This window comes from Ornithodoros turicata, chromosome 9 (genome assembly GCF_037126465.1).
Source record: "Ornithodoros turicata isolate Travis chromosome 9, ASM3712646v1, whole genome shotgun sequence".
Taxonomy (NCBI): Eukaryota; Metazoa; Arthropoda; class Arachnida; order Ixodida; family Argasidae; genus Ornithodoros; species Ornithodoros turicata.
The window spans coordinates 40,023,949-40,037,063 of NC_088209.1; the positions used below are offsets into that span (position 1 = coordinate 40,023,949).

Below are 13,115 nucleotides of genomic sequence, written 5' to 3' on the forward strand. Positions count from 1 at the left end.
GGCCCAAAAACAGAGGGGAGGAAAGGAGAGCGAGAACAGAAAAACAAAACAAAAACAGAGAAATCGTTTTCGACTATATATAGCTCGAACGTGAAACTACGTCTAAAGCGTTATCACGCTATCAAACACAAGAGCTTCATTCAATATTGACGGCCCCGAAAAACTGTGGAGTCAAACGGTGTGGGTATTCGATTTGTGTTTACGAGGCGCTCCGTTTGGGGAGATCGTCGTATATTTAACGGGAGCACCGTTTGGGGCGGGCGAGTATTCTTCGTACGCGAAGGTGAGCGGCATTATTGGTGAGGTTGTTCGATCTCCGTTCGGAGATGCGTCTCAATCGATAATCCGGGCTCCTCGCGGACGACGACGCCAGCCCGGTGCTACCGAAAGGGACAAAAATTGAATTCTGCAAAGCGCGGTGCCGCTGTAGTTTCTCGAGCGTAGGAACTTTATTTGAAAAGAGCCTTTTTTTTTTGCAAACTTGTTTCTTTTCTGTAGTCTGACTCTCTACTTGCAATGGTGCAAGGTTTGGAAACTAAACGTTCGCAGGCGCCGCTTTTCTCTCTCGCTCTCTCTCTCTTTTTTTTTCCGATGCTCTGCGTTTCAAATGATTCATAGACGTCGTTTACGACATGAGTTTATTGATTGATTGTGCAAAAAGAAAGAAGAAAAACAGGGATAAATTGACCAGGTTCTCAGACAATTCTTTTCTGACATTCCTATAGCTATGTACCGGAAGAAGATGGAAGCGAAGGAAAATAAAAGATGAAAAAAGAAATGAAAGGAAGATAAATAGAAAAGAAACAATAACTTAGTTGAGTAGTCAGTATACAAGCCCAGCCCATGACAACAAATACGCATAGATGTAGATACGCGTGAATCCCCTTACAAAAATACGTATTTACTTTCAATTGAGAGTCAATTGACCAAAGTCAACCTTGGTCTTCCAAATGTCAATTGACTGTCAATAGAAATGTGATTGACTTTTCACTCACTTCCTATTGATAATTGGCCAGTGTTTTTTAATTGCATGTCAATTGACTTTGAGCACTCATCTTATTGACTCTTCCGTGCTCCTGTTGAAATGTTTGGCCAGTGCTTTTTAATTGCATTTCTATTGACTTTTTTTAACTGAACGCACCTTCAGGTATTATGCTCACTCGAGGGTGCTGAATGAAGCACATCAAAAGCAAAATCTGGTTGTACACATTTTTATTTGGCAGCCCAGTTAAACTAGATTTCATAATGAGCTTGTTGTTGAATTCATGACGTGACCCATACGCTGGAGAACCCTTGGGTGTCGCTGACTTTGCACCTGCGCTTTCAGCTGGCACAGCGAACATTGCACAGATATACCCTGAAACAAACATAACAGACATCACTATATGCAATTCTTACCAAGAAGAAGTTAGGCAAAGAAAAACAAACAAAACCAATTTTGCGAGTGGTCAGGGTCGAAAAATTGGCACTGCATGGAGATTGTTCTAAGTTGAAATCAGGTGTGAAGTAGAGACGTGATGTCTACTGCTGCTGGTTTTATATGTTGCCCATCTGAGTGCTGAACTGAACTATAACCAACTTCCCCGTTTTATCCCACTGGTGATCTGTAGCACTGCTGCATTTTTAATACGTTTGACCGAAAAGCAACAGTAGAAAATGAGGGATTTGTGGCTCATAATTTCACAACACATAATCTTCTCAGCCGCAGCACCACCCACGTAGCATCTGTAACATTAACAGGAAGATGAAAAGGTATAAGACGCGAAAGACACATTTTTGTCAGCCAAAATAACTGAAGTGAACTCAAAAACAAATGCAAGCAAGCACATGGTAAAGCAGCCCACACTTACAAAACTGTGACCTGTTGATATCTTTGCAGTCAACGTAAAGCACACACATAAAGTAAAGAAAAACAAAAGAAATCGCACTTAACATATAAAACAGTAAAGTTAGTTCATGAATGAAAAGAAGCTGTCACTGCGCAACAGTGGAGTCAATCGGTTAAAAGAACATGTCACAACACTTGACGGTGTCATGGTATATACCCCATAGATAAGACACATACCGCACATTACAAGCCTCCGTAAGCTGTGCGTGGAGTTGCTGAGTTGTTGAACAGCAATCACGCAACAAACAGCGAGAGGAAAAGTATAGCGTACAACGACATCTACGCAACAATTACTTCAGCTGCTACGAAAGAACAAAGTACGCTTAAGAAAGCAACTTAGGAATTACTTACGATCTTTACGGGGTCGACCTCGATCCATGTGCATTGGCACTGTTCCTCTTCTTCGTCACTTGCTTTTCAGTTCTCACGTGTTAATCGCGTACGCGGCCTCATGTACGCACGACAAAACCACGCAAACGGAACGTCGTCGATATGTCGACCTTGACGAAAACCACGATAAACACACCAAACCAAAGATGGACGACGTAACATGACCAAACAAGACCACCTTCCCGCCGCCCGACCGGCTCGCTTTGGGCAACAGTGTTGCCAGACTTCATTTGCTATACAATGCGAGTTGTTGAAAAAAAGAAAAATACATACATTGCTATTTTGACTGTCGCTTCACAATATGGTATAATTACATGTGCGATATAATTACATGTACAAGGGGACCGTACGCTGTCAAAGGAAAATAGTTCTTAATTTTAATCTCGTTTTCCTCGCTTTGAAACCTTCGAATGTTCAAAAACGTAACTGGTTTCGGTTTCGTTGTCGCCATGTGCACACTTCATGATTCATTCAGACATATGGTGTCGCATGAAGCATATATGTCTGGCAGAATACACAAGGCGAAAATTTCTTTAATTCAGTGTGTTGTTAGTGTGCCAAATTATTGCTCACATGTTTGCGTTTCATTGGCTCCCGTACGCGTCGCAGTCGTGCGTTGTCATTCTAGGTTAGGCTGTTGGTACTCGCTCATAACATAAACCGCACAAGCAGTGGTTCTCTAATCTAAACCAAACGGTTTTTGTTCTTCACTTCAAATGCCACGAAGGACGAATGGTCGCATTAAATGGAATTCCCGATGTACAATGCTACAGCGCTCTCAAAATTGTGCTGACAAATGCGACACGTGCTCGACTCCTGGAGCTCACCAGCGAATTCAATCGGCAATGTTTTTTCGTCCAGAAGTGGCTATAGCTCTCCCAGTTGTCGGGAGCACGTGGATCTGATAACTGAAACAAAATCCATCCTGTTTATGTGTGCAATGCATAGCACATGTTTAATTCTTTGATGCATGCGAACGAATAAAATCATATGACTATTGCATTGGTACACCACTAAGCAGGTAGACACAAAAATACGAAAGAATCTGTTTCAAATGAAATAGGATCACTTAATTAAAAATGATATATTTAGGAACACCTCAATTGACTGCTTATTGCCCTTTGTCAATAGAAATTCTGTCAAAATATAGCAAGTAACATGTCAATTGACTTTAAGTCGCCAGTGTCAATAGGAATTCTGTCAAAATATTATCAATAACATGTCAATTGACTTTAAGCGGCCAATGTCATTTAGAAGTCAACGAAGGTAGAAAGTCAATACGGTCAATATGAAATCAATTAATTGTCAATTAGAAGTCAATTTTCATTTGCTCTAAAGCAAGCCCACACAGCGTACAGTGGACGTTGTCACTTTCGATTTAAATTACCACCACCTAATACGCAGAATACGATAGAGTATAGTAGAAATCTTAATACGTAGGTGTTGCAGATAAAGTATAAACGATCATGGTTAGGACTATGTCCTAACTATATGTCCGTAGCCAACCTTGCCCTGACAAGTTCGCGTTGTGTTATAGAGTGTATTCAGCAGGGAATTCTGTAATGCCTGCTAGGTGTGTGCGTTTGCTTGGTCACATAGCGAGTATATCTACCTGTTGCGGTATGGACTAACAATAGTAGTTTATTAGCGTGCTTCGTTCCCAATTAACCGACCAGTCACAATTAAAAAAAAACTGAAAAGAAAAAGAAAGAACTCCGCGTAGGAACTTGCATATACGATACTGTTACACATGCATCCACGCCGTCTGTGCATCTCTTCGTTCAGTGGCACTCCGCGCCCGCATCTGTTTCGTATTGCAGCGTTGTTTGTTTATATTGTGCAATACTTCACCCCCCAATAGACGGGATGTGCCCGCATCGTCGCAAGATTTGCGCGATTATGGAAATGACCCCGTGATGTGCAAGATAGGCATCTTATTCCGTCCGCACGCGGTCCGCATTGCCAAGTGACTTTCGGCGTGCGCTCTTATTATTACTTTTTTTTTATCACATTTATATTGCCTCAAATCATGCTCTCAATAAGCGCTTAAAGTAACCATGCGTTGACTTTAGGCATGCTGTCAAGTATATGTTTTAATGTACGACGTGTAATTTAACTGCGTTATTATACCATATCGTTATTTTTGTTCAGAGAGGCTCGATAAAAAAAATTACACAAATTTACACAACTGCTACATCGTATGCGCATCCTTTACGAATCGTACTCCAACACGCCAGTGTACGCGACAATTAAAAAAAGCAAATCAGCTTGAGGTTTCGGAATTCATTCGAATTCAATCATCAAAATAACAAAACTGGCGAATAAACGGCATTATTTGTAGCTCACCTATATGCTGCACAAATAGTACTGTTTTGTTCACCACTTTTGTCATTTTGATGATGGAATTCGAAGGAATTCCGAAATGTCGTATATTTCTCAACTGTTGTGTACATATGGTGCGCTGGAATATATACGATTGGTAAAACAGTTGTTACAGTTTTACAACTTAATTTTTTTTCTTGTTGGGTGACGACGCTATGATTCCTTTTAGTGCTTTCAATTTTATTTAGCATTCATTTATCTAGCTTAATTTAGCATTTAATTTCATGGAACACATCGGAATCCTTAACCTGTTGTAATTTTAGAATGATGGGTTTATACATTCGTGAGATATTTTACAAAACAAGGTGTTTTCTTTTAACTCGCCATTCTTATCATTGCTGTGGCGCATTACGCGACCTTCGTTGTCACTGCGCCAAAAAAAAAAAAAAAAAGAGACACGAATCATCATCATCAACAACAACAACTTAATTTTACAACTGTAATCTTGTCTCTGTATATAGGAGCTCATTTCGCCGCGTGCAGCTAAAACGTCGCGCCCGAAGCTAACCTGACACTCGCGGACTACAAACACGCGACATGTACATGTATCTATATACCTGAACATGATTACTCGTCGAATACCTATACTTTTGTCTCCCGGGTGGCTTGTCACTCTGTCGCATGCTTTGTCGTCTCCAAACGAAAGAAAGGATTCCCACACGTCAACGAGTCTGTGACGTCACCCCTTGTTTACACGCGGGCCGTGGCATGTCGTAAAATACGTCGTGAAAGAGCGCTATTTCAGCAGCGCAGTCTGGGTGCCTCGGATACGGGATTTTGATGGCACTTTTCATTTCGGTTGAGGGGGGACTCGAAATAGCGGCCCACGGAACATCCCCACAAGAGAGAGAGAGAGAGAGAAAAGAGGGGGGAGGGGGGTGCACGTTTCGCAGCTGCATCTTTGGGGCGTTGCGACTTTCCGTAAGAATTTCGACTCGGTCTTTTTGTGGTATAGGAAGTTGGTAACATGGGAGGTCCGTATGTGCTCCCCGTATAAAGTATATATATGGGAACGAATGTGAGGGGACTGTTTACTCGAATTCGACCTATTAAGAACTGCATGTGTTCGACAGGGAGAGTGAGTAGAGGGAGACGGTGGTGGTATGGGTGTATTACGCGTCCTGGGCAGGCTTCGGGGGACGTCTGCGTCGAAAATCTGCCGGAGAAGCCAAAGGAGAACGCGCAGAGAACGCGCAGCCGGTGGTTGCGCGGATACGCCGCAGCTATACAAGGAAAAATCAAACAAGAACGACACCCACGTTCTCGTGCGAGTTCCGCGGAACAGGTACCTGGGTACAGTTACAGATTCCCCTGAACAAGTGTTCGCATCCGAGCTATCCCTAACAAACCCGAGAGATGCGCCGTTTGCCCCGCACTCTTAAAAATGAACTTCACCGCATAGCACGCTCCTAGCCAACCATAATCTCGAATGATATCGCTATCTGGTCTGATTTGCTGAAAACGGGAGGCGTACGCCTTTTTTGTGACACTTATGCGTTCATAATTGTCACAGAAAAGGCGTACGCCTCCCGTTTTCAACAAATCACGTCAGATAACGATATCATTCGAGATTATGGTTGGCTAGGAGCGTGCTGTGCGGTGAAGTTCATTTCTAAGAGTGTGTGGGTGCGGCAGTGTGAACGTGCGAGTACGTCTGTGCGAACGCGACCCTTTTTATATAACATCGGGGGCCTCGCCGCGTCAAAGCCCTTTAACAGACGACAGCCGCATCTTCCAGTCAATTCCGTCAAAACCACCGCTGATGACGGACCCCTCGTGCAGACAGCTTCAACGATTTGCACAAATGCTTCGTCATTCAATTGAGCCCCGTCCATTCTACTTTGAGACCGGAAGTTCCCTTTCGGGGTGGAGCGCAACTTCCGCATGCGCCATTTAAACGTTATTGAGAACACACGTCAAAGGAGAAGAAGTCTGAGAAGAACATTTCCTTGGGCCCGGGTATTGAAGCAAGTTCCGCTCACAAAGCTTCGTTTCGAGCTACTATCATTAACGTGCACAATGCACGGCGCGCTCTCGCCATGTTTAAACGTTCCATGAACTATTGTGGTCTGAAGTTTATCACCAAGAAGGGTCGACTGAAGGAAAAATAAAAATAAAAAAGAAACTCCGGTGAATATTAGAGAGTTCCGAAACGTCGCCTTTATCTTTCTTACACCATTTATTACGGCCACTGTAATGGCGGTAGTTTTTACACTCATTCATATACGTTGAAAAGACCTCATATGGCTCCAATTGGATGACGGCACTCGAAGAAACGGCGCCATCAGAGGTACTCGTGCGACGAGCAGGAGTAGCAAAGTATAGATAGAAGTCGGACACTCCAAATTCAATTCTTGAGTTTTATGACGTAGTATAAGCGCGATTTTTACACGCAACACACACAGTTACGACATTAATAGCTGCCGGATAGCTGTGGAGAAGCCTGTCGCATCGAGTTATGGCACTTCCTCGCACGTATATCGCGACAGGCCGATTGGTTGACGTGGCCCTGTCGGAGAGGATTTGTTGCGATAACTCAAGCAGCACAACATCTTGGCCAAATATTGGACCAATATTGGCAATGCCGGCCCAACGTTGGACCAGTATGGCCAATGTTGCTCCAATATTGGACCTGTATTGGCAATACCGGCCAAGTATTGGCAATACCGACCCAATATTGGGCCAATGTTGGACCAATAAGGCCCGTATTGCCAATGTTGATCCAATATTGGACCAATATGTTGTGCTGCTTGGGTTGATACCGATACGCTCTTGGCGCATTTATGTAAACGCCGCTTTGGAATAGCCTATATACCGGTGTAGGCAGGGGCTACCGACCAGTATCTGTCTAAACGTAAAAAACACGTACCAGTGGCGTTTTGCGAACTTTAACGGTATTTACGCATCTTTTTACCACTCCTATATTTGGGCATCTAGTGAGAGGCCAATAGTATTTCTAAATAAATAAACTGTATCTTTTTTACGTACCCATTCACAAGCCCATGTGCATTCAAAGTGCAACTTAGTTCCATTATAGCGAACATTTATACTGTATAGGGTACAGCTTCCGCGCTTGGAGGGAGCGGGGAACCAACGCTCATTTAAACATTCATGACATAAAACAAAAGAAGTTGGCCACGTAGCCGTCAGGAGCAACGCACTCCCAGAATAGAACTTCACCGCATAGCACGTCGTCCGCCAACCATTACCACGAGTGATAGGGTTATCGCTTCTGATTCGAATAGCGAGGCGGGCGTACGCCTTTTTATAGCAATTTCGATAATTGCTACAAGAGGGGGGTGCGCCCTTCACTCTCTCCAAATCAGAAGTGATAACCTTATCATTCGTGACACTGGTTGACGCACAAGGTATGCGGTAGAGTTCTGTTCTGAGAGTGCGAGCCATTGGGGAACATAGATCACTGTTGCTCGACAAACCTTGCATTATTTCCCACCAGATGTCGCTCCGAGCCGTTTTACCGCAATTTTACTGGCAAATTAAAAATTATTTAGCGTTCCCCATATCGAATGTATAACTTGTTGTGCTGTGCTTACAAGCAAGTTAATGTTTAATATATGCTAATATATATTTGTTATATATATAAGACATTAAACTCTGCAGCCAAAATTAACCTGTCTGTCCCCTGGTGTACCTGCGCTTTGGATAACACGTACAACGCGGTGTTTGTCTGCTGCCGTCAGGGTCTGGAAGTGAAGGGCGTTCTTATTTTGATGAAGGTTCCTCTGTCTAGGCATACCGCATACCGACTGCGAAATCCTTTCCTCTCGTGAAGGACATATGCGTGCTTTCGTTCCTGCCCGTGGAGAAGAACCCGCAATTACGCGATGGCTGCTCCGAAGAAAGTCCCATCAACGTACGGAGGAAGACGTGGGAAATCGCGTTGATGGAAGTGTCTATGTTGACGTCACCCGTCGACCTTTATTGTCGTGCCGCTTTGCTGATGGGATACGTCGGGAAAACTGTGTCTCGACACTTTCTCAAAGCAGCGTCACCTAAAAAAGGCTAACCACCTGGCCAAGCATTCCAACCTGCAGGGATCTTCATCTTGGGGGAGGGGTCCGTAGTGGTGTATGCGAATTAGGGGAGGGGGTGATACTAATATTCGTTGCTTTTCTCGCGTCTTTAGCCTTTCTGGACGATATTTTTGGGGTGTTAGAAGAAATCTGGGGAGGGAGGGCGCATTAGGGGTGTGTAGAGGGAGGGGATTGCTGGGTATATCCGTAAACCCAACGCCAGGCAGGTTGAGAGGGTCTGCATGAAGCCTCCTCTCGCACTCCTTCAAAGTCAGGATGTCGTCTGCTGATTTCAGATGCAGGCTTTAAGTGTCTACTAGTGGATGCCAGTACAGCTCATGTGGCTCATTTCTGTAGCTACGGGAGCCGGAAAGTAAGGCCGTAATTGGCGGATTCCAAAGGACCACGTCAGGTCGTTTCAGCGCGACCAGGCTTTGTTTATAACTGGTGTTAACACCTAGCAAAATTTGTGCCTAACACAACGAAGCAGATAACATGACAGGACACCACGACAGAGCACTGCAAAGGGCCGGGATGGCACGAGCACGAGCCCGGCCCAGTGGACGAAATCGGCCTCAAACTCGTTTTGACGACGGCCTCGGGTCCAGTCCGAAAGGTATCGAGCGTCAGCAGGTTCGGAACTTTTCTTATACGTTTTTTTTTCCTAATATTTAATCCTGATTCGTTCAAGTTCAAAGCAAAATAACTAAGTGCCTGGGGCCTTCCTTGTTGAGGACCTTGCCGTCGCCGCCGCGTGCACCGAAGACAGGACAAACAGAACCACCTGATGCACGCGTTAACAGGTGGGGGAGACTCAACGTCAGTGTTGCAAAAAGGGGAAAGCGTGAGGGACAAAATATACGCATATCCGTGTACCGCATATCAATGACGTAGCATGACGTGGCATGTCATGTCTGCGGTCGTACTTTGCCCCGAGTCGCCTTTGCTCGTCATCCGCGAGCCCCGACATCGGGCCGGACAAAAGCCTCCGCACTGCTATACTTTCGGTTTCTTGTAGCACGTACGGTGTCCCTTTTACTTTTGTTCCAATGTAGGCCACTCTCGCTTTATATTTTCCCCCTGTTTGTTTCACTTTCTCTGTGTTATCTTTTATGTACGTTTCTGTTTCCAGTGATGATTATAGAAGGTCCACAACGAATTACGGAGTAGCGCGGAGTCCATGCTGGTGGAGTGATTAGTCCAACCATTCCTTCGTATGAAGGCCTCGTACTTCGAATCATAAGCTGGAGTCCCTATATAGCCTTCCTATATGGCGTCCCTATATAGACTTCCTATATAGGAAATGTGTCCAGTTCAAAACGCACGACAACGCGGGACCTCAATAAGCGCCATTTCCCCATTATTAGAGCACCGACTCGCCCCTTGGAGATCCAGCGCGCGGGAGCTGCTCTGTCACGTGACATATGCGTCATATTTCGAAGCAGCATGGTCGTTCATCAATTCATTCGTTGATTGGCGCAAACGATCCAATTACGGCTTACTCTGTCATATACGAATCAATCCGATCGATAAACTTGTCGCATGCGGTGTTTCGCACTGCCATATTGGTATATAGCTTCGAATTTAAGTTGACTCGACAGCTTCTAGAGGTTAACTAGGGCTAACGTTTATGATGCGTCACTCGCCGATAAACTTTGAGAGAAATAAAACTTGAACTCTTTAATTTCAGAAAAACACGACGAGCCGTCGGACCCGAACAAGGAGGTACGCAAGACCTCAGGTAACGTCACATAGTTAATCACTTTTCAGCGATTGCTTTATTGAGCTGTCCTTATTATCCACTTCGAGTCACGCTACGTGGCTTTTTGTCATTGCTCCCAGTCACATTTGTGATTGAATTGAATTGAGTTCAATTGAATTGAATTGAACTGAATCGAGCTAGCAATGCGCTGCAGCTCTGTACGTGGCTCTTTATGACGCCACGTGACCACCTCACCCTGGCTGTTGCGAGAACGCTTCACTTGCGTTCCCACCGCAGTATAACGATGCGAAAATGGACGATGTCGTAAAACGTAAAAAGACTTTAAATGATAATTTCATAGCATTTCGACGAGAAAGTCGCCAAAAATTTACGGGCAATGATGGCCCCATAAAGCTATCGCGTGCATAAGCGGGTCTGGCACAATGCCCAAAGATGCAGCTTTTTCTTCCTTCTTCATCTTTATTTATTTATTATTATTATTTTCTTGCGTCAAGTACCACATCACATCCAGAAGCGGCTATTGCGATAGAACAGTATGTATAGGAAGAACACTATATGAAAACGAGAACTTTGACGATGAAATATTTTACGGACGATATATTTTGTGAGGACAAGAACCACGATTATTAGAGAGTTTTAGAGTGTATCGTACGTTATCGCATTTGCGTACGTAAGGGATAGCGTCGGTATAGGCCTGCGCACGCGCAAAACATAAAGAGAGCTTCGCGCAGTGCGCAAAACCAGATATCACGCTATTATCACTGTGTACGCGAAGACGATAGCGCACTAAAGCTCACTACACCACTATCGCCTTGTTTCCCCCTTTATTTATTTATTTATTTTTATCGCTTTCGGTGGGACTTTTTAAGTCCCAAAGGGCACATACAACTTCCTCAGCTCCCGTTTCTCCTAACTTTTAGTAGTTCACACCCTAACATTTAGCACGGACGTCCCGGTGCCGGCGTCTACTGGGAACAGGGAGGGGGCCATCGCCCCCTCTTTCCCCTGAGCCCCCCTTTGAAGGGGCGCGGAAAAGACACCCTTTAGAAACCTAACGTTATCCCCCCCTCCCCCCAAGGCATGAAGAAGGCGCTGTGGGACGATAGAAGAGAGGAAGAAAATCAAGAATACAGGGGGGGGGGGGCACAAATTTCCTAATTGTGCCCCCCCGGGAGGCGAAGAGTATTATAGACACCGCGGGGCCCTGCGTTGCTCGTGAACCATTATGTATATAGACATAACGCCGATGAAGGATGTAGATAAAACGTACTCACAAAAGTGGTGTCGGTAAAACGACGTAGTATATAGTTAGGGAGTGACTTTTTCGGGTTAAACCCGATTTCCGCCCGGTTATTCCCCCCCGAACTTACCTCTGACCAATTCGGGTTAAACCCGATTTCTCCCCGAATTCCAGTCACTATGAAATCCTCAAGTGACGTTTTCACCGATGACGAACGAAGGTCGCTACATTGTAACACGTGTAAGAATGGGTCACTTATACGTTCCCGGCAATACACCCATGTGTGTCAACACTGTGTCTATGCCTTCGGGGATTACCGCTGGGAGGTCACGATCTCGCAAAAAAAAAGCAAAAAAAAAGCAAAAACAACGACAACAAAAGAACAAAAAAGAGAGCCGGTAACACTCGAAGGCACAATTATCGCCCGATTTCTCCCCGAATTACAGATTTAAAAATAGCGCCCGATTTTTACTCCCCGAATCTGAGTACGGCATTTAACCCGAAAAAGTCACTCCCTAACTGTATAGTAAGTAACTGCGAAAAAAAAAAAAAAAAAAGGGGGGCGAAAAAAAAAAAAAAAAGGAAAGCCCCGGCAACACAGACTTGGTTGATGCGTTCGATTGCTCCCGGAATGCATTTTCGTTCATGAAGCAGCATGACAGTCATCAGAGCGAGGTCAAATATGCATGGAGTCCTTGTTTGGCTTCCCGTCCGCGCGTACGAGAGACCTCGCCTGTGGTGGATGCTTCCCGGATGCCCATTGACTAGCCGTCGAATGAAAGCACGCTTACGCAGATAGAGCATTCTTCCTCTGGTACCACCCATTCGTACCACGTCACTAAATTCAGCCGCACGGGAAATTTAATAACCGAGAGGGTTTCAAAGGTCGGACTTAGGACGACTCACTAAATATATTACACACGCTTTCTTTCTTTTTTTTTCTTTTTTTTTGCGTACATGTATTTGTTCAATGGTGTGTACTGTTATACAGACACACTTCAAAGAGAGAGTTTTATAATACTCAGATGGCTCAAAGGTACAACAGAAATAGTATCGTAATATCATGTATTACCACACACGCACTACTACTACTACACACCTGCGACGGATGCAAATTGCTAGAATTTTCGGGGTAGTTTTACATTCTATTATGTTCCTTTCAAGTGATTCTGTGGGGAAATGATTATAATTTGCGTTAGAAAAGCTATAGTGTTTCGCCTTCGATTACAGCGTTTCATCCGGACGTTGGTCTTCCAGCCACACACACACACAAAAAAAAAAGAAGAAAGAGAAAAAAAAAGAATAAAAACGAAGATATTACAACAACGTAACCTCTGCACGCAAAGTGGATCCGCCTCCCATGCGGGGAATAAAAAGAAACAAAGAAGGAGCTTTCACCTTTTTTTTCTCGTCTGGTTGAACGAGATGTTCAGTGACCGGAAGTGACGGCAGCCGTTT

At 44.4% G+C, this 13,115-nt stretch overlaps 1 protein-coding gene across 3 annotated transcripts in view; it reads left to right on the plus strand.

Moving 5' to 3' along the window:
• The window catches only part of LOC135368918 (uncharacterized), a 55,574-nt gene that overhangs the window by 25,269 nt on the left and 17,190 nt on the right, over nt 1-13,115 (plus strand). For all 3 annotated transcript variants that reach the window (XM_064602476.1, XM_064602477.1, XM_064602478.1), the window contains exon 2: nt 10,385-10,435. In XM_064602476.1, the coding sequence (XP_064458546.1) occupies nt 10,385-10,435 (51 nt within the window). The remainder of the gene's footprint in view (nt 1-10,384; nt 10,436-13,115) is intronic.